Source organism: Otolemur garnettii, unplaced genomic scaffold (genome assembly GCF_000181295.1).
Source record: "Otolemur garnettii isolate 467f Iridium unplaced genomic scaffold, OtoGar3 scaffold00158, whole genome shotgun sequence".
In the NCBI taxonomy this organism is placed as follows: Eukaryota; Metazoa; Chordata; class Mammalia; order Primates; family Galagidae; genus Otolemur; species Otolemur garnettii.
Genome location: NW_003852553.1, coordinates 3,843,225 through 3,866,213, shown reverse-complemented (window position 1 = coordinate 3,866,213; position 22,989 = coordinate 3,843,225). Strand labels below are relative to the sequence as shown.

The window sequence follows — 22,989 nt, the reverse complement described above, 5'->3', positions numbered from 1 at the left end:
TTATACCAAGAAAATAATGGTATGGCAACTAAGTTTAAACACAATCAACAAAATCAAAATAAAGACATATCCACATACATGCAAGGAGAGAAAAGGAACAGAGAGGGGCACAAGCAGTTAAAAATTAACAATGTTATCGGCTTGGTGCCTGTAGCTCAGTGGCTAGGGCGCCAGCTACATACACTGGAGCTGGCTGGTTTGAATCTAACCCGGGCCTGCCAGACAACAATGGCAACTCCAACCAAAAAATAGCTGGGTGTTCTGGCAGGTGCCTGTAGTCCCAGCTACTTGGGAGGCTAAGGCAAAAGAACTGCTTAAGCCCAAGAGTTTGAGGTTGCTGTGAGCTGTGAGCCATGGCACTCTACTAAGGGTTACATAGTGAGACTCTGCCTTTAAAAGAAAAAAAAATGCGCCAGGCGCTGGTACTAATAGCTAATTAAAAGAGAAGCCATTAGTTAAATCCTTGATAGCAAATATACTGCTTTGATTCAACATTCTTCATAAGGCCTCCAGGTTTAATGAAATAATTTGAACCCAAGGCCATTACTAATATTTAATAAGCTAAATACTTAATGATCTGTCTTAAACAAGCAGTCAAACTGAGTAGTATCTACATTACATACACCTACTTGAGCCCTTCCCTTAATAAGAGTTCCTCAGTGTAGCAATTAATTTTATTTAACAAATGAGAAATTACACAGCGATGGTCATTTTAACCATTTTAAAAAATGTGCATGTTATAAGTTAAAATGCATGAAAGTTGTGCAATTTGCTCACTGTGAAGGCCCTACATATTTCAGGAATTAGGAAATTCTATTTTTATTAACTTCTTTGCGAGTAAAGAAAACTTAATTTCTCTTACCTCTAAAGTCCCTCAATTAACTTTAATATTTTATGGTCTATTTGCAACTGGTATTTCAGAGCCATACATTAAAAACAATACAACTATATAACTTGTTTTGTTTAAACTGTCTTTCTCTAAGGTGTCTAAAATGTTTTTCAGACAATTCACAAAACCTTGATGTATAGACCGAAGAACAGGAAACAAGACTTACATGAACAAAGTCAGTCAATTCTTAAAAAATGATTCAAAAAATAAACTGCAAGGATCCTGTAACTGAGCCATTCTAACTGTTAAGGAGACTGGTTACAAAAATTGAGCAAAGTAGCACACCCTTACCTGGGAACAACTATAATCTAGAATTTTTATGTGGGCACTGAGAGCCAGGTCCATAATATCTACAGGCACATCATCACTGTGGGCCAGATTCCATAGAAGGTTCAACACTTTGTGTGCCATCACACCATCCTTATCATCTTCTGCAAGACGACGTATCAGCTCAAGTAGCTTTTCTCGTTGCTTTTTACTTGCATTTGTCCAACTGGCCTAGGAAAAAAAAAATTAAAAGACATGAAAACAACATATATTTAGTCATCACTTCTTAAGTATCAGAAGATTAACTATCTTCAATTCGTCAGCAAAACAATGTAGGCAAGCACAGAATTGTTCAAGTTACATTTGAAAGATAATAATACATATGCAGTAGAATTAAACTCAAGGAAAAAAAGAAAAGCTTCCATTTACAGTTTAAATACCTTAGACCAGGGGTCATCAAACTTTTTAAACAGGGGGCCAGTTCCTCAGACCGTTGGAGGGCTGGACTGTGGGCCCCAGGACAAGTTGGCTGCTAAGCAGGACAGGCAGCAACGGCAAAAACACCCAGCGGGCCGGATAAATGTCTTAGGCAGGCCCATGTGGCCTGAGGGCCATAGTTTGAGGACACCTGCCTTAGACCACCAGGGTTTCTCAACCTCAGTTATCACATTTTAGGCTGGAAACTTCTTCGTTGTATGGGCTGTCCTATGTATTATAGGATATTTAACAGCATCCCTGGCCTCTATCTAGAAGCCAGTAGCAACACCTTCCCCTAGCTGTGAAAACCAAAAATGTCTCTGGACATTGTTAAGTATTTCAGAAGGGGCAGAATCATCCTTCATTGATATGCCTTAGATTCAGTCTATTATCTGTGAGTTAAGCTGATTGTATAGCAATGTGTATTATGCATTTCAAACAGAGTCTCTGACAAAAACTACATTATCAACCAAGAAAAATAAAAATAATCTCTCACTTAAATAGAAATACATAATGTTGCTTTGATTTAGAACAGCAGTTCTCAACCTGCGGGTCACGACCCACAGGAACTTTATTAAAGGGTTGCAGCTTTAGGAAGGTTGAGAACCACTGATTTAGAAGAAGATACTCACTTAAAACTATAAATGTAAAGAAAAACAACCAAACCTCTAAAATGGTATTTTAGTACAACATGGTTATCACAACTTAGGGCATTTATTACTGGTGGCATTTAGTGGATAGAGGACAGGGATGCTGTTAAACAAGATAGGAAAAGCTTTATGTATAAAGTTTCTGATATGGTTTGAATGCCCCCTCCAAAACTCATGTTGAAATTTAACTGCTGTGTGACCATATTAAGAGTCAATTAGACTGAATAATGGCATTATTGGAGTGGGCTCCTGATAAAAGGAAAAGTTTGGCCCCACTTCTGTCTTATTTCTGCACTTCCCCACCTTTCTGCACTTCTGATACCTTCCACCATGGGATGACCCTTGCCAGATGCTGGTGCCATGCTCGAGGACTTCCCAGCCTCCAGAACCATAAGTCAAATAAACTTCTGGTCTTTATAAATTACCCAGTCTGTGGTATTCTGTTATAGCAGCAGAAAACGGACTAACACAGTTGTTAATCAATGTTTATTGGAAAATATGCTGAAATAAACCTTATGTCAAACAGTAGAACGATTATGTTACTTAGAAAAGATCCTTTCAAGGCAATTATTACACAAACATTTATAATGATAAAGAGGGGCTATCTCTGAAGACTTGAATGCTTGATTCTAATTAATATCAACCCAAAGTAGCAAAAGGAATATAATGGGGAAAAAAATCAAGTTTTTATATCAAACTATTGATACACACCAAGACAATAGTTTCTTCAACAAATAAATTGCAAGGAAAGAAAAAGGATAAATAGAGAAACTAGTTTCAAAGAGATTAGACGATATACACAACAACCAATTACAATGTACACAAACCATACCAGGATCCTGATTTGAACACACCTCTGAAATGGAAGTATGATCTGAGACAATTGGAAGTGTTAACACTACTTGATGTTAAGGAGTTAACTTTTTAGGTAGACAATGCTACTGTGAACTTTCTAATGTACTCATCATCTTTTAGAGATTAAGAATTAATTATATATGAAAAAAGAGAAATTAAGAACATACGTTCATTCAGAACAAACATAAGGAGAATGAAAAAGACAAGCACAAACTGGGAGAAATTATTTCTAACTCCTGAACTGACAAAAACTAGCACAATACAAATATGTCGAGAACTCCTATAAATTAAAAAGAAAAAAATAGAAAAAACATTTGAACAGGCATTCATGAAAAAACAAAGGAGAATAGCTCACAAACATATGAAAAGCTGTTTGATCTCATTATCAATCAAGAATATTAAAAACTAGGCTGGGTGAAGTGTCTCACATTGTAATTCCAGCACTTTGGGAGGCTGAGGTGGGAGGATTGCTTGAGGCCAGAAGTTTGAGGCTGCAATGAACTGTGACAGAGCCACTGTACTCCAGCCTGAGCAAGAAAACAAGACCATGGGCTCAGCTCCCATAGCACAGTGGTTACAGTGCCAGCCACATATATGGAAGCTGGCAGATTCGAACCTGGCCTGGGCTGGCTAAACAACAATGACAACTGCAACAACAACAACAAAAAAATAACTGGGCACTGTGGCAAGCACCTGTAGTCCTAGCTACTTGGGTGGCTGAGGCAAGAGAATTACTTGAATCCAAGAGTTTGAGGTTGCTGTGAGCTGTGATGTTACAGCACTCTACCCAGGGTGACATAATGAGACTCTATTTAAAAAACACACACACACACACAAAAAAAAACAAGACCCTGATCTCTTAAAAGCAAAGAACTAATACCACAATGAGGTAACATTTCACACACTACACAGATTGTCAAAAATTAATAACTGACAAAAACAAGTGCTGGTAAGGATATGCAACTCTATATGAGACTGTAAATTGATATAGCCACTTTGAAAAATAGAGTTAGAACTCAAATATTTAAAAAATCAGACTCTGGACCAAGTACATAAAGCAAAGTCTAACCAAGAAGGTTGAGATCATTTATTTGGATGCAATTTATGAAGTACTATAAAGAGACTTCATGCTTCCTTTTAAAATCTTTAGTAGACACTTTCAAGACGCAGGCCACAAGAACTGCTAGATTTACCAAGACCTCAAAAAAATGGTGCTTATTCGGCCAGGCTTGGGGGGGGGGGGTTCACACTCACAATTCTATCACTTTGGAAAATCAAGGAGGGATAATACTTGAACGCAAGAGTTTTGAGATCAGCCTGAGCAACATAGCAATACCCTATCTCTACAAAAAAAAAATTTAAAAAGATAAACAATTAGCCAGTCATGGTGGCATGAGCCTGTAATCTTAGCTTACTCAAGAGTTGAGGTGGGGGAATAGCTTGAACCCCGAAATAGGAGGCTGTAGTAAGCTATGATTACATCACTGTACTCACTACAGCCTGGGCACGGAGTAAGACCCTGCCTCCAAAAAAAAAGAAAAAAGTGCTTGCTGCCAAAATAATTGCTCAGTAAACATTTGTTAAGCCAAGAGGGCGAAAAACATGAAGGAATTATTATTATTATATTTACACTATCCTGAGGAGGAGGATCCAGGGGATATGTTAACAATTGACTCCTTTCTTTTCCCTTCATTGCCCTCATTGGTCAAGTAGCACCATTTCAAAAGTCATTACTAATAAATAACAATTAACTTTAAAGTACTCATGATATCTGACTCTATTATTTTGTCAGTTGGCTTTGATGTCCTTTAATGTATGTTTAGAAATGTAAGTTTTACTTTTACATATATAAAATGCATAAAAATAAAACATAAAAGACACGATAAAATTCACTCAATACTCGATTCCCTCCAAAGTGAGTTTTTCCATTAGGCAGTGATTTTTTGATGAAACATAAAGCATTTTTTTTTCCATAAAATGTAACTTTAATATGTTTGAAATTCACCTGAGAAATTTGCTTAAAATATAGATTCTCAGGCTTCATACCCAGCTATTCTAATTTAGTATGTCCAGGGCAGAAGCCAGTAAGTGGTGTTTCTTTTCCTTCTATTGTGAAATAGACATCTAGAAAGGTACATGCATATTCCATTATTATGGTACATAACAAACATCTGTAATTATTACCCAGGTCAAAAATATCACATGGTAATAGGCAGCACCCCCGACAGAAGCCAGCTGGGCACATTTTTGACATTTATGTTGATGTAATCAAAGTATACAAATTATTCCTTTCTTCAACCTTCTATTAGAGTCATTCATAGGGCTGAATTGCTCACTCTCACTGTTTTGTTCTATGAAATGAACATTCTACAATTTATCCATTCTATGTGGCAGTTTTTTGCAATTACAAATAATTTTGCCACAAGTGTTGCTAAATAGGTATTCGGCTGCACATAAGCCTGATTTTCTCAAAAGTGCATACTCAGAACTCAAGTTGATAAGTCACAGGAACCATATATATACTTTATCAGAAATACTAAACTACTTCCCAAAGTGATTAAGGTAACTTACGGTCCCACCAGCAGTACCATTGTTATTTTTAGCAAAAAAACCTTGGTGATCTAATGATCTATATTCTTAATCCACAAATTTACTTAGCCATTTGAGCTTTAATAAACACAACACTAACAACTTACGAAATATAGTCTTAAAAAGTATACAATGGCACCAACGCACAAAGGACTGCAGGGGCCCTTGTGCTACCTTATGAATTATATTTCTGTTTTTTTGTTTTGTTTTTTGAGACAAGAGTCTCACTTTGTCACCCTCAGTAAAGTGCTGTGGCATCACAGCTCACAGCAACCTCCAGCTCTTGGGCTTAGGCAATTCTCTTGCCTCAGCCCCCCAAGTAGCTGGGACCATAGGCGCCTGCCACAACACCCGGGTTTTTTTTTTTTTGCAGTTTGTGGCCGGGGCTGGGTTTAAACCCACCACCTGTAGCATATGGGGCTGGTGCCCTACTCCTTTGAGCCACAGGCATCGCCCCTGGCTATTTTTTTGTTGCAGTTTGGCCTGGGCAGGTTTGAACCTGCCATCCTTGGTACATGGGGCCAGTGTCATAGTCACTCAGCCACAGGCACCACCGAATTGTATTTCTGTTTAATCATGTTTTACCTGTGTATATGATGCCAGAAAACAAAGGCAGTGGCACTGTCTTGATGTCATCTTACTGGAACCAATCAACCTTGAACCTATAACCAAAATACTAACTGCTGGAGGAAAGAAATCCAAAGTGATAATCTGAGTTTTTGAAAAAGAATGAGACAAGGGCTATTACAAAAACAAATATCAAGTTCTTATTGTAAAAGAAAATAGGCTCGGTGCCCGTAGCATAGTGGTTGTAGCACACTGGTTATGGTGCCAGCCACATACACTGAGGGTGGCAGGCTCAAACCCGGCCAGGGCCAACTAAACAACTGCAACAACAACAACAACAAAAAAAAAACAGCTGGGAGATATGGCAGGCGCCTGTAGTCCCAGTTACTTGAGAGGCTGAAGCAAGAGAATCACTTAAGCCCAAGAGTTTGAGGTTGCTGTGAGCTGTGGCATTATGGCATAGGGCGACATAGTGAGACTCTGTCTCAAAAAAAAAAAAAAAAAAAGAAAAGAAAAAGAAAACAATGGCCAATTCCTTCACACCAGAGATTGTTTAATGAGATTTATATTTAAATATTTGTTGACTAAGAGCAACTCACAGATCTAATGAATCAATTCTATTTTAAATAAAATGGTAATATTTTACTTTGTTAATAATTACCTTAAAACAATCAAAGAGATGATCAAGTTGTTCAGGAGAAAAATCCCACGCCAATTTTGCTAGTAGATCATGTACATTCTTCACAATGGCTTCATGTTTCCCTGCCTATTGAAAAACAAAAAGTCATAGCACATTAGAAATTTAAATAAGCAACTCTTAATAATTTTCTCATCTCGTTCAATTAATTGTGGTAACATAACCTTTATATTGCAGTTCACTGAATTTAACATGACAATTTTAATACTGATAATAGGAAAAAAAATAAGGCACACTAACGGTATTGTTTCAAAACCCAAACTATAAGCACACAACAACAAAACTATTGTCTTGGTTTCTATTGACTAAACACGTACACGCACATGCACACACACCACACAGCTTTAAAACCTAGAACTCAAAAATGCTTCCCAAGCAATCCATTGAGTACAATGAGTAGAAAACTGTCATTAAGATAATTGAAGGAGGGAATTCTGGGTAGATGGCCAACTGTTAGCAATCAGCAGAGGCTCCTGAGAAGAGGAAGAAAAACTGTACAGAAAGGTGGGGAGCTGAGCCAAGTAACAGGTTCGGCAAACTAAATGCAAGGAAGAGCATTCATGAAAACAAAGTTCAGGTACAAAGCCCATCAACTGGAGGACAGGAGACCTCTCCCCCAAGCAAGAGCCCTGCCATAGGCTATCTGTGAATGAGCAGGAAACAAATGACCTCTCATTTTACCTCGCAGGAGAGAGCCGCTAAACTCCAGGTCTCTTTCTCCAGGGAAGTCCCACTTACGAACCTAGACACCACCCTGCCAGACATAAAACTGAACAGATATTTTCCCCCAAAGTCCGAACTCCCACTCCACCATTCCCCCTTCGCATGGCAGTCTGAAGTTCTGCCCCCTGCAGAGCACAGAGTATTTGGTCTTGTCCTGAGAGAGACATCTGGGCATAGTGTGGACCACCAACCATCAGGATGAAATCTGTGACTAATGGGGAAGAAAGAGGGTGTGAGAAGAAAGGGACACTCAGCGGGAGGAAGAGTAGTTCCCTCATTATGACTATGCCTGGCCAGTGGTAGTGTTGACCCTCGGTTTGGGCTATGTCTGGCGGGACAGGGTGCAGAACCTCTGGCTCTGACGGCACCCACAGAGGGAGAGTGGTTGCCCCATGTGGACTGAGTTCAGCAGACAGGGCTGGTCCCCCAGCCCCTGATGGGCCTGCGAGCAGAGGCTTAAAACTGGACCCCCACCTTTCACCATTAACAAAAATTCATTCTCACTGGATAAAAGATTTAAACTTAAGACATGAAACTATAAAAATACTAGAAAAGCGTAGAGGGAAAACACTTGAAGAAATTGGCCTGGGAGAGTATTTTATGAGAAGGACCCCCTGGGCAATTGAAGCAACACCAAAAATACATTACTAGGATCTGATCAAACTAAAAAGCTTTTGCAATGCCAAGAGCACTGTAAATAAAGCAAACAGAAAACCTTCCGAATGGGAGAAGATTTTTGCAGGTTATGCTTCCAACAAAGGTCTGATAACTAGAACCTACAGAGAACTCAAACTAATCAATGAGAAAAGAACAAATAACTCCAATTTTGATGAGAGCAAGAGACTTGAACAGAAACTTCTTTGATGCGCATGGCCTACAAACACATGAAAAAATGCTCATCATCTTTAATCAGAGAAATGCAAATCAAAACCACTTTGAAATATCATCTAACTCCAGTAAGATTAGCCCCCGTTACAAAATCCCAAAACTACAGATATTGACATGGATGTGAAGAGAAGGGAACACTTCTACACTGCTGGTGGGAATACAAGTTGATATGACCTTTTTGGAAAGAAGTTTGGAGAACACTCAAGGAACTAAAAGCAGACCTACGGTTCAATCCTGCAATTGCTCTACTAAGTATATACCCAGATGATCAAACATTATTTTACAACAAAGACATCTGCACCAGAATGTTTACTGCAGCCCAATTCATAATAGCTAAGACACGGAAACAGCCCAAGTGCACACTGACCCATGAATGGACTAACAAATTGTGTTATATATACACCATGGAAGACTATGCAGCCATTATGTTTACCTGGATGGAGCTGGAACATATTCTTCTTAGTAGAGTATCTCAAGAATGCAAAAAAAAGTACCCAATGTACTCAATACTACTATGAAATCAATATATAATCACCTACAAACTCACATGAATGGCAAAATGTAACTATAGTCCAGAAAGTAGAAAGGAAGAGAAGGGAGGGGATGGGAGGGGAGACATAGCGGGGGGGACATAGGAGGAGGAAGGGTATTTGGGGGGACCTCACCTAATGTGCATGATGCAGTGGTACATTTCAAAACTATTAAGAAATGAATATAATTGTGATAGATGTGCTACTTAGTTCAATGTAAGCATTTCACATTGTAAAATTGAAGCAGTACTCTGAACCCCATAAATGCACCAATGTACAAAGTTATGATTGAATAAAAAATAATAAAAGAAAAAAAGATAATTGAAGGAATTGGGTGGCACCTGTGCTTCAGTGGGTAGGGCACTGGCCCCATATACCGAGGGTGGCGGATTCAAACCAGGCCCCAGCCAAACTGCAACAGAAAATAGCCAGGCGTTGTGGCGGGCGCCTGTAGTCCCAGCTACTCGGGAGGCTGAGGCAAGAGAATCACCTAAGCCCAGGAGTTGGAGGTTGGGTTGCTGTGAGCTATGGCACCACAGCACTCTACCAAGGGCAATAAAGTGAGACTCTGTTTCTTAGGAAAAAAAAACAAAAACAAATTGAAGGAATTATATAATTTCCAGCTCTAAAACCAAAAAGGTTTTATTAACCTTTTGAAAGTCTGAAATCATTTGGAATTATACATGTTATATATTAATCAATCATTATAGGGCTTTATAAATAATCATGTGATTTAACTCTCCTGACACTGAAGATTTTTTCTTTCTACTAAAGTCTAAGAAGAAACCTATTATACATGTCATGCTTTCAATAGACATTGCTTATTATTTTTTACTATTTGCCTCCTTCTTAAAACCACTTAACAAATTGCCAACCTTTACCAAATATAGTAGATAAAATTTTTATTTTTAGAATATTACTGGCTATTTCAAAAAGATTACTACTGGCGGCCGGGCGTGGTCGCTCACGCCTGTAGTCCCAGCGCTATGGGAGGCCGAGGTGGGTGGATCACCTGTGCTCAGAGGTTTGAGACCAGCCAAGACCCCCCTGAGCCAAATGAGCCAGAGTGAGACCCCGTCTCTACAACAACAACAGGACAACGAGACAGCCGGACCTTGTGATTCCAGCTCCATGGGGGGCAAGAAAACACTACAGGAGGAAGAAATAATAAAAAAAAAAAAAAAATTTAAAAAAAAGATTACTACTGGCAGGATTTCTATAAATGTAACAAGCATTTAAGTGCACTAAAGTCAGATAATACAAATCTACTTTCCATTTCACAACAGCTACTCCAGTTTTTAGTATCTTTATTTCAAAAACTGAATAATCACTATCTTAAATGCCTTACCTGTGCTGCCCAAATATTATCTAGATCCTGTAAGGTCAGAGCTTTTTCCTTGATGACAAAGCGAAGAATCTTCTCAAGCTTTTCTACATACTGTGGTTGATGAAGACTATCTCGCAAGACTATAGATAAGATATTGTTCTGCTGTATCCATTCCTAAATGTAATTCAAAAATATTTCAAAGCAGAAACATACACCAAAGTTTGTTTTATAAACATACTTCATATTACTGAACAATATAAATAGGAATTTAAAAACATAATAAGCTTATACATTGTTTTAATGCAAAATGAGAAAAATCACAATCTCAGAGCACTTTAATTTTTACACATAGAGAAATGTTCCCATCAACTAGAAAAACTGAAAACATTACTGAGATTCTACACTACAGCATTTAGTCAAAAAAGTACTTCAATGCAATAATTACTATGGTTTTAGGGAGAGGGGTACAGGACCAATTTTAGAAACTTTGGATTCTTTATACCAGTTCTACCACAGAATTGTTTTGACCTTGGCTGAAAAGGCACTCTTTATTTTTGCCTTTATTTATTATCTGATTACCAAGTGTTAGACACTATTATTGCTTATCCATTAGCTCTTTAATCTTCCAAACAATCCTAGGAAGGGATTATCTTACTACAGAAAAGTAAACAGCTTGCAATTGTTGTAAATGGAATCTGAATCAAGCCTGCATGCTTTCACATTTTTTCTATAACACTGTATTACACTCCTTGACTAGCGTTTATTTAACATCTACAGTAATAGAATAACTAACTCATGATAACTAAAAAAAGATAGTACTATACATACTGCATAGTATCATGCTAGCTCATGATAACTAAAAAAAGATAGTACTATATATACTGCATGATTTTATGACTTTTCGCTTGATAAACAAAAGCAGGTAGGCCCAAAACGTGCTAGACGTACACTTCTCAGCTGATAGAGTCACTTTTTAATTTCTAATTTCTTGCAGCTATTTTTTGTAAAATACGGTAAAAATGGAGCAAGGTCAAATTGTGACCTAAGTTTCTAAACAATTAATGCCATTTTCTGTACTATCTAGAACTGGTAACAGTTCAAGAATCAGCACCAGTCCTCAGAGCACCCTTTCCATAGCTCTATGCTTGACTTTCCACAAGGAAGACAGGCACATCACATGCACAAAACCGGATGTCTACCACCTGACCCTCTAACCTGGGCCAATGTCTAGGCATTTTCCCACACCTTTTATCACACTTTATCATTCTATTTCCTATTAAACCGAAGGCTTCTTGAAGGCAAGACAGTTCTTCTACAAGTACCTCCCCAAGTACTACTGCATGGTATATACTCAAAAATTATTGGTTCTATAACTTAAATGGCATGCTTAATTATTCATTTAAAAACTACAATAGATACATGTATGATAAAAAATATTTTCTGAAATTTTAATGTCAAAATGATGTGTTTTACAATTAAAATTCTCAAAATCATGATAAAACATTAATGTGCATGGATCTTATCACGGTAAATTTCCCATTTTAAAACTTTTAATTGGAAATGGTCAAACACACATACCACTTCATTCATTAGGTACCAGACACTATTTGATCTATTCCCCAGGAAACTGCCAATTCCCTATCCAATAAACCAACAATTACTTTGGAACACCACCATCAACAATTAAGTTTATCAAAGATGTGCCAAGCTCTCCACATCACTACCAAAACACAAACTATGTTATAAAAAGTTCTCAGGACTAACAGAGTTGTAAGTCTAAACACTTCCCAATTTCAGAGTTTACTTTAAAATATTAATATTACTAATTTTAGCTGGTTTTTGTCTTTAATTAGATTTTAATTCATAAAAAAAGAAAAAAGAATAAGAACACTTACTGCCATTCGTTCAGCTGTAAGCCACTCTTCCTCCTCAGGATTACCATGTCGATGGGTATAGTATGACACACTAGATATCACCTTATTTACTTCATTCAGTGCATTCATCTTTCCATTAAAAGAAGAAATTTGCAATAATCTATGGGAGAAAATTGGATGTAAGAATGATTCTAAAATTCCACATAAATAATTACTTCAAGAGATAAGTATCTTACCTAAGTATCATTTTTAACCTAAATATTTCTAAGTTTTTTACAGTTTCTTCTTGTCCTGGTACCCTTGAAGCTAAATTCTTCAAAGATTTAATAATCATTGAAAGAGCATCATTTTTGGCTTCGTTCTTTGCTTCTTTTTTCAGTTCTTCATCAGTTAAGTTTTCTAAAAACTGTGGAACCATTTCTATTATTGGAAGAAAGTACTTTTTCACTGTATGAAGAGTGAGAAACTCATAGCATTGTCCAAATGGTCTGAAATAAGAAAAGAGCAAAACTCTTGTAAAACTTAATTTCCTAAAATCAATTACGACTAAACTCAGACTGTACTACCTTTTAAAAACCCAAGTAACAAGTTCAAGAGGGAATCATGCTTGAAAAACTCAATTTTTATCAAGCAAATAGCAATTTCTATAACGTACTGAACACTGATTTTAAAACGTAACTTACTTAATAAGAGCTGCAATTATTTGAACATTTAATGCTGATCCATTAATAAAACGATCATGCAAAATCTGGAACCCATTTAAACTGCCAAATTTGTTGAGAAGATCCACAAGCCAACCCTATAATACAATTAATGAAAAAAGTTAGCTTCAATACTTCTAGGAAAGAAAAAAGTACTATGTTGATTGAAATATACTAGAAGTAAATTCAATAGAGCAAATTATGCAAATCTTCCTTGAAAAGAGCACAAAATATTACATTTTCTTCACATTAATTCCCCATGAGGTAAAAGTAGCATTAAGTACTACATCCGGATTAGATCAGTGGGATACAGCTGTTTCTCATACCAGTATATCTGGTGAACAGAATTAGAAGCTGTGCTTCAACTATAGCAAACCTACCATGAGAATAAGTACCTTCTAATTATCTAAATTTTTTTGTATTAAAATAACTATAAGGAAGTGAAAAGATTACACATATTTCAAAAAGTAAATTAAGAAAAAGCTAAAGCTATCTGGTAACCTAATATAATGAATTCTAAATCCCTTTCTTGTTACAGTTGTAAATAATTAAAATTGCCCTATAAATAATCTTAGAGACTGAAAACGAATTGTCAATTAAAAACTAACCCCTGGGCTGGGTGCTGAAGGCTCCCAGCACTCTTGAAAGCAGAGGCAGGAGGACTGCTTGTGTTCAGGAGTTCAAGACCAGCCCGAGAGTGAGACCCCCCCCCTTTACTACAAATAGAAAAATTAGCCTGGCACCATGGCATGTGCCTATAGACCCAGCTTCTTGGGAGGCTGAGGTAGGAGGATCAGTTGAGCCTAGGAGTCTAAGATTGAAGTAAGCTATGATAATGCTACAGCACTCTACATGGGGAACAGACAGACATCCTGTCTCAAAACCAAAAATCTAAGCCAGCGGTTCTCAACCTGTGGGTTGAGACCCCTTTGGACTATATTAAAGTTTGCAGCATTAGGAAGGTTGAGAACCACTGATTACTAAGCCCTGGTATTACTATTTGTTGTACATCACTAGAATACACTAGTTGATCCTTTCCATAATGATATGAATGTACCCAGTTCTCATCTTAAAAGCAGCACCATGCAACAGTGTGTATCACCTTTCAACCTCTTTTAAGAAAAACCAGTAACTCAAAGTACGATGCAGCTAGGACAGGCAAGTAGTTCTGGTAGCTAGAAGCATGTCTATGTATAAACAGCTAAACTAAAAGGGTGGGGCATGGTAACTCATGGCTATAATCCTAGCACTCTCAGAGGCCAAGGGGAATGAATAGTCTGGGCTCAAGAGTTTGAGACCAACCTGAGAAAGAGACCCTGTTTCTTAAAAAGAAAAAAAAAAAAAAAAGGAACACCTAGCTAGGCACTGTGGGGGGTGCCTCTGGTCCCAGCTACTGGGGAGGCTGAGGCAAGAGAATCGTGTTGAACCCAAGAGTCTAAAGTTTCTGTGAGCTATGAGGCCACAGCATTCAACGCCAGGACAACTGAGTGAGACTCTGTCTCAAAAAATAAAATAAAATCTTAATTAAAAGGTTATATAGATTTAAAAAATCAAATGTATCTAGAAATTAAGACAACCTTTTTATATCCTAGCCTTCTAAATGGCCACATTTCAGGAGCCACTGGTGTGAAAATAAGGGAGAAAAGAGGCACGTTCTTAAGCAGAAGACAACTTATGTCTTAAGCAGAAATTATTTCTACAATGATTTTTTTTAAATGTTCAGGAAATGGGGGGGAATGATAAATAAATAAATGCTTCTATTTTTAATGTTTAAAGACAAAATATGGTAGCTAAAAGTAGTTCTGATATGGTTTTATGAAAATTAAATTTTTTAATAAGTCTCTACTATCGTATTTCAATATAAGGTCATTATAGTATTTTCCTACCTTCTTATTTGGTTTTAAAAGGCTAATACAAAAAGCCATCAAAACTCTGAGTAGTTAACTCACCAGATCCCTTTTGGCATTTAGCAATTTTAGCTATTTAAAATATTTTTATTCCTTCAGTAACTGGAATAAGATTATTGGACTGATATACTCAATAGTTACGTGTATATATAAAATAGCACACGTGTGCACACAGTAAAGAATGAGTCTAAAGCTAATCTTTCCATAGTTCTTCTGCTGCAACATGTTTAAACAATTAGGAATACTCAGAGTGCTTCAAATTGAGGTACGGTAAATAGACTAGCTTTAGCAGCTACAAACAAGAACCTTCCTTTTCTGGCTCAAAATTGTTAACACTAGCAGGTTTGAAAGACCAGGAGCCCTACCGAGAAAAATTCAAAACGATCACACAGCTTAGAACTTGCCAGTCTTTAATAAATGTGATATTACTTATACTACATTTCTTCATTATATCATGGTATCTGCACCCAAAACCTTATAGAAGACTTGCTTAGCAATATGATAAAACATAAAACTTTTCCCTGACTTCATTAAGAAATTAGTAACTCCGTAGAATATGCTTCTCCTTAATTCACAACCAAAATTTGGGCTATTTTTAAAAACTGTATGCTTAAAGGCTATGAAAGACTAAGTACCCTTACAGTTGCTGTATTTTGTAGGTTTAAGAGCAGGAAGAACTAGGCTTTAAAGATATAAAAATATCTTCTATCAGAAGTCATCTGAAAATTTTGTATTTGGCCATGTTAAATCAAGTTGTTCCTTATGAGTCTTTAAAATTGTCGATTATTAATGACATACAGAGCAAAAAATAAAGTAAAAATTTAAAAAGCAATATGGGTATAGATAAAAACTTTAATTGTAAAGATATCCATTACAAATTAATCTGATCTACTCAAGAAAAAAATAAGCCATCTAGTGGCAAAAATATGAACAGAAAATCCCAGCTCTAAATTCAATACGTTTTGATGATTTCAGCTAACAGAATAAATCAAGCACTGTACATATATTTTTAATTAATGATTGGGGGGGGGGCAGGGCTGGCTTTGAACCTGCCACCTCTGGCATATGGGGCTGGCGCCCTACCCCTTGAAATTTTTCTTGTTAGAAAAAGGAAAATGTTTTAAAACCCATAATATTAAAAATGTCTCCCTAAATTCTGAAATTTAAAAGCTATACAATTACTGGTAATTTAGTATTTATTGAAAGAAGCATAGTTTAAGGCTACCTTTTTAAAAATGTCTGGTTACACTGATGTAGAAAACTTAAATTTATGTATAGAATACACATTTTAAAGATTCAAAAGATATACTATTTTGCTTTCATTTATGGCTTCTGTAATTTTACTTTTATAATGTATTACTAGGCATTTTTTGTATATACTTGATTTTGAAGTCACAATCTCATGTCAACAATGAGCATGGCCTTACAGATCAACACTTGAGTCCATGGTCAAAGGAAAAATATGGCCTGTTTCATACTATACCAACTTACACCTATTTCCAAAGAGGTTGGGCAGAAGATAAACAAAACAAAACAAAACAAAACACCAAGATAGCCATACGCACTGAATTAGAATGACAAGGCTATGGAAAAGGCTCCCAATGCTGTATATTCTCAAGTCTGAAAACCACAATCATTGTCAGACTTTAACTATTTAAACACAGGAAAACTAAGGCGGGGCACAGTGCCTCACACCTGTAATCCTAGCACTCTGGAATGTTGAGGCAGGTGGATTGCTTGAGCTTAGGAGTTCAAGACCAGCCTAAGAAAGAACAAGACCTTATCTCTGAAAATAGCTGGGTATTATGGCAGGCACCTGTAGTTCCAGCTACTGCAGAGGCTAAGGCAAGAGGATCACTTGACACCCCCACTCCCCAGTTTGAGGTTGCTGTGAACTAAGATGCCATGGCGATCTACTGAGGGCGACAGAGTTAAGACTCTGTCTCTAATAAATAAATAAACAACATAAACACAGAAAAACTTAACAGTAAAGACAAAACATAGCTTTGGTACAAAATAAAGAATCCAAAAACACAATATAACATAAAATCCCTTAAACAGTAATATGAAATTACTCTCCTGCCATGTTAGCAAGAGGTTCACATCATTAAAATTTCTCTGGCAGAGCAAAACAACTGTAATATTTAATTTCGAAAATAACAAACCAACACACTTTTGGTGATCGAGGATCTGGAGAACGAGCAAAGAGTTCATCTTCAGGCAACTGAACACTTGAGGATACTGATTCACATGGACGGGTACCATTGTAGATATGGAATTTACAATGAGGATTTAAGGCCATGGCTAGAAGTTCTAGAAGTGGAAACCAGTCTTCGGACAACTTGGCCACACATAGCTCCACCAGGCGATGAGTATTGTTAATAATACATCTCTGTTATATAAGAGTTAAAGATGATTTAAAATAAAAATGTTGCAATTTCAAACAGATCTTCTGATCTTAATTAGCGATATCCTGATAATGACCTTTCTATTTTTCTATACTAATCATTTGAATTATATTGAATTTCACCAATAGGGTATCAAACTGATAATCAGAAAACAAATTAACATTTATTTATGTCATAATTTATGCAAATTAACATTTATGTCATAATTTATGTTATGGCTTACAAAATGAAGAGGGTGTCATAATTAATCTATGCCTGCTCTGTGTCCACAGATAAGATGGCAAATTACTTTTCTCAAACTTCAATGCAAAAGCCTGATACCACTTCCTAAAGTTCTCATTTTTAAATTACTCATCAAATCAAAAAATGTTGGGATTTTTATATTATGGTCATATTTTGGGAATAGTTCAAAGACCACAGAAATAGTTACTTTATAACTTATGATCATCTCCACAGTATAAACAAGGAACAGAGACTTGGAACAATTATAGCATGTTATATCAGTCTAAGACATATTTTTTCACTTTTTCAAGATCTCTGGAATGATTCTATCTTACAGTCAATGAATGGTACATTTCTATTTTACTAAACTAAGAAAGTATAGAGAGGATTTGTGTTTGTCTATCTCTGGTAATCATTTGGGAACCCTGAGACCACTTTAAATTCTCATTTACCTCTACACTGACCCTTTGGTGTCCCAGATATGAGATTCTCCACCTTAGGTGTTTTTCCCCTTCCACAGTGTTTCATACAATAGTGGTACATCTTATAATGGATAGCACCATTTCTTTTCTTTTCTTTTTCTTTTTTTTTTTTTTTTTGAGCTAGAGCCGTAAGCTGTCGCCCTGGGTAGAGTGCTGTAGCATCACAGCTCACAGCAACCTCCAACTCTTGGGCTTAAACGATTCTCCTGCCTCAGCCTCCCAAGTAGCTGGGACTACAGGCGCCCGCCACAACGCCTGGCTGTTTTTGGTTTTAATTGTCATTGGTGTTTGGCAGGCCCAGGCCGAATTCGAACCTGCCAGCTCTGGGGTATATGGCTGGTGCCTCAGCCGCTTGAGCTACAGGTGCCGAGCCAGCACCATTATTTTCAATGAAATGTACCAGCAGCCTAGGTCACAAGACACTTGAGAACCCAGGAAACAGATCAAAGTTTTCGGACTCCAAATCTCATGCTTATTCTAAATGACCATGCTGTCTTCAACTGACACCATAATTTACAGAAATTATTTATTTTTAAGTTTTTCACTTTTAGCCCCTTTAATTAATGGGCCATAATGGGCCAAACATGTCACTCTCTCTCTCTCTCTCACTCACACACACACCCCTCCCCACCCATAAGCATCACTATCTAAATCTGACTTGTTAAAGTTAAATGTAAGACTCACATGAATTTCAAACTTCCAGCCACTCACTGCTTCATCTGTAAGGATTTTAGTGAATGATATTGTTAGCCCGTCTCGAAAAAATCGCTGACACGCTTCACTTTTAACATCAAGGCCTAAGAAAAAGGGAGAAAAATTAATGTAAACAAATATTTCTCTGGTTGTTTGACAGTGTGCAAAATATAATAAAAGTTAATAAGTAATTGTAAACTGCTCACTGACAGCTAAGCAAATCCAGAACAGCTTTGGAAAAACATTCATAGAACTGTCATAGCAAGTCAAAAAGGCAACCTAATTCAGAAAGAAAATAACCTTCAATAAATTTTAAAAATACTTACCGGTATAAAAGTACATTAAACCCAGTAATATTAAGACTAATTGAAAATGTTATAGATTCTGATACTGGACCTTAAACACAAAATGGTTATCAGTACCAGTCTCAAGCGGTCGCAGTGGCGTCACAGCTCACAGCAACCTCTAACTCTTGGGCTTAAGCAATTCTCTTGCCTCAGCCTCACAAGTGGCTGGGACTACAGGCACCAGCGACAAGTCCTGGCTATTTTTTGGTTGCAGTCATCATTGTTTTAGCTGGCCCAGGCCAGGTTCGAACCCACCAGCCCTGGGGAAATGTGGCCAGTGCCCTACCCACTGAGGTACGGGCGCCACCACGAAAATCTATAACCCAAAAAAAAAAAAAAAAAACTATTTGTGTAGAAAGTATTACTGGATGCTCGGCCAGGTGCCTATAGCTCAAGTGGCTAGGGCACCAGTCACATACACTGGAGCTAGCAGGTTCAAATCCAGCATGGGCCCGCCAAACAATGATAACTACAACTTAAAAATAGCAGGGCACTGTGGCAGACGCCTGTAGTCCCAGCTACTTGGGAGGCTGAGGCAAGAGAATCGCTTTAAGCCCCAAGAGCTGGAGGTTGCTGTGAGCTGTGAAGCCAGATCACTCTACAGAGGGCAACAAACTGAGACTCTGTCTCTAAAAAAGGAGTTTTTATAATAGTAGTCCTCTAAGAAATTCAACTGCACCTAAAGTAGAACAAAATTACTGGGGGAAAAAATGATTAATTCCAACATTAAGCTTTTACTTCTGGATAACTTATCAAAAAGCACTAGATTTTTATTGGCTTAAAAAACAACAGCAACAACAAAAAACTCACATAAGCTAGATGGTTTATTTAAAAAAAAAAATAGTATTAATGAAATGGTAACTTTCATCTAAAGGGATGGTAGATGAAGCTACTACCAGGCACAAAGATCCACATGTCCTGATTCACTGGCATTTCAATAAAGCAAAGGATTTGTAGATTTACACAGAATATATGGCTCAAGGTAAATACCAATGACAGAAGGGAGAGCGAGAGGGCAGATATAAATAAAGTCTACCCATCATCTATGAAGTACTTATTTGTGAAATATTTTTTCATGTGTATTTTCTATAACAGATCAAACCCTAGGTTAAAAATGTTTTTAACCTTTGAGTGACACTTCCTTTGCAAATGTGACTAAACAACGAATCTGCTTCTTAGGAACACAAATATTAATAAACTTTATGTCTAACTTCAGAGAGTTCACAAAATGCCCTTGAAGGCTGTCCTAAGGATACAAGATCTCATTTTTAAGTCATAGCAAGTGTTTGTAATGGAGGAAAACAAAGCCACTTCATCCACTTCAGAAATATAGCGAAGATAAAAGCAAAAGTACATTTAGCAGCATACGCGATGGAAAACATTAACTTCTAAACTTACCTTTTTTACTGAGATCAATAGCAGCTTCTAACAGTACTTCTAATTCCCCTTTCGGCAAAACTGGAACCACCCATCGAGGCCTATGAGTTTTAACAAAAGAAGATGCTTATTGGTTGTGCACTGAAAGGACTATAAGTGAGTTACTAATAATTACTTACTTACCTCACTATGAAAATATTAAATATTAAAACAGGGTTGGCAGAACATCTGCTTTGTGTATCTAAGCACCATCTGCTATCTCTACAAACAATTTTGTTTTGGGGGGGAGACAGAGCCTCAAGCTGTCCCCCTGGGTAGAGTGCTGTGGCATCACAGTTCACAGCAACCTCCAACTCCTGGGCTCAAGTGAGTTTCCTGCCTCAGCCTCCCAAGTAGCTGGGACTACAGGCGCCCGTCACAACGCCCGGCTATTTTTTGGTTGCAGCCGTCATTGTTGTTTGGCAGGCCTGGGCTGGATTTGAACCCACCACCTTAGGTGTATGTGGCTGGCACCTTAGCCACTTGAGCCACAGGCGCCAAGCCATACAAACAATTTTTTTAAAATACTGTCAAAAGATACAGCAATGGGGTGGCGCCTGTGGCTCAAGGAGTAGGGCACTGGCCCTATATACCGAGAGTGGCAGGTTAAAGCCCGGTCCCTGGCAAAACTGCCAAAAAAAAAAAAAAAAAAGCAAAGATATAGCAATGACAAGGGAGAAAACAAAATCATTTTAATAACTAAGAATATAAAACCACTATAATAATCAAGTATTATCAGGTATCATGAATACTTACTGTTAAAGTTCATGGAAAATGCTCCTTCAGGATTCAGATAAGACAGACTATGATGAATCTCTTTTTTTCTTTTCTTTTTTTGAAACAGTCTCACTTTGCCGCCCTTGGTAGAGTGCTGTTTATGTCATAGTTCATAGCAACCTCAAACTCTTGGGCTTAAGCAGTTCTCTTGCCTTAGCCTCCCAAGTAGCTGGGACTATAGGTGCCCACCACAACACCCAGCTATTTTTTAGAGATGGGGTATTCTCACTCTTGCTCAGGCTGGTCTTGAACTCCTGTGCTCAAGCAATCCACCTGCCTCAGCCTCCCAGAGTGCTAGGATTATAGGCGTGAGCCACTGCACCTGGCTAAGATGAATCTCTTAGTTGTCTTAAACTTCCTTACAAAGAAGTAAAAACTTAGGAAGCCAAGGGACTGATTTGGCCTCAGTTCATTATAATTTGTCCACTTTTACTGAGGGGTAAGTGAGCTATGGGTCTTCAAGTCTCCACAGGCACCCTCTACCTTCTCCAATTCCAGTGGCAGCTCAACCACCTAGGCATCGCATCTTTTCCCCAGCCCTTCCTATCACCCAACTCACTCACTGCTCCCCAGAACAGTGAGCCTTCTTCCAATCACCTCTGAATCTCTGTCCTAAAAGCTAGCAAAATCCCTAAATAACCCAGCCATGTTTTGATTTAAAAAAAAAAAAAGTTTTCTGGTCAGATGGTATGCCACCTTTGTCACTCTTTTTATTTACATTTTAAAAAATCATTTGTATTTTTCTTCCTGAGGACTTGCTAATAATATGCAACTTTAGTCCTACAGTCAGCCTAAGAAGTACTTTACCAACATTCACTAACCACCAGACAAAAAATAAAAAAGCTAGACACTTGTGGCTCAGTGAGTAGGGCACCAGCCCCATATACCAAGGGTGGCGGGTTCGAACCTGGCCCCGGCCAAGCTGCAACAAAAAAACAGCCCGACATTGTAGTGGACACCTATAGTCCCAGCTACTTGGGAGGCTGAGGCAAGAGAATCATCTAACCCCAAGAGCTGGAGGTTGCTGTGAGCTCTGACGCCATAGCAACTCTACTGAAGGCAACAAAGTAAAACTCTATCTCAAAAAAAAGATAAATAAAATAAAAAAGCTAACCACATATAATATTTTGCTATGGTATTTCTGCTATGTGAACAGTCAGGGACCATTACAAACAAACCCACATAATTTTTGTTTGACTATAATTCATTGTATATTGTATACCATTGCTATTGGCTAGAATCGCATTTAATATATATATATATATTTTGTAAGAGAGAGAATCTTGCTATATTGTCCAGTTTTGGCTCAAACAATCCTCCTGTCCTAGCTGAAACCACCATGCAGCTTTATTTTCTTTTAAATACACCATTATATAGCCAGGTGTTATAGCAAGTGCCTGTAGTCCCAGCGGAAGGTGAGGCAAGAGGATCACTTAAGCCCAAGAGTTTGAGGCTGCTGTGAGCTAAGCTGACACCACAGCACTCTACCCAGGGTGACAGAATGAGATTCTGCCTCAAAAAATAAATACGCCATTAAAAACAATATTAATGAGAAAATATTCAAGATAAATGAAGAAAGCAAGTTACAAAATGGTAAGAATCTCATAGAAAAATACATTATGATAGTAAACACAAAGTTCATCTGTACTCATGATTGTTAAACAGTAATTTTTGGTTGGAATGTATACACTTTTTTTTTTTTT

At 37.5% G+C, this 22,989-nt stretch overlaps 1 protein-coding gene across 5 annotated transcripts in view; it reads right to left on the bottom strand.

Moving 5' to 3' along the window:
• USP9X (ubiquitin specific peptidase 9, X-linked) overlaps positions 1-22,989 on the bottom strand; it is a 135,066-nt gene that overhangs the window by 74,577 nt on the left and 37,500 nt on the right. For all 5 annotated transcript variants that reach the window (XM_023519134.1, XM_023519135.1, XM_023519137.1 and 2 more), the window contains exons 4-12: positions 20,492-20,571; positions 18,738-18,850; positions 17,115-17,333; positions 13,017-13,132; positions 12,570-12,821; positions 12,355-12,493; positions 10,481-10,633; positions 6,956-7,060; positions 1,181-1,387 (exon numbers count right to left, since the gene is read on the bottom strand). In XM_023519134.1, the coding sequence (XP_023374902.1) occupies positions 1,181-1,387; positions 6,956-7,060; positions 10,481-10,633; positions 12,355-12,493; positions 12,570-12,821; positions 13,017-13,132; positions 17,115-17,333; positions 18,738-18,850; positions 20,492-20,571 (1,384 nt within the window). The remainder of the gene's footprint in view (positions 1-1,180; positions 1,388-6,955; positions 7,061-10,480; positions 10,634-12,354; positions 12,494-12,569; positions 12,822-13,016; positions 13,133-17,114; positions 17,334-18,737; positions 18,851-20,491; positions 20,572-22,989) is intronic.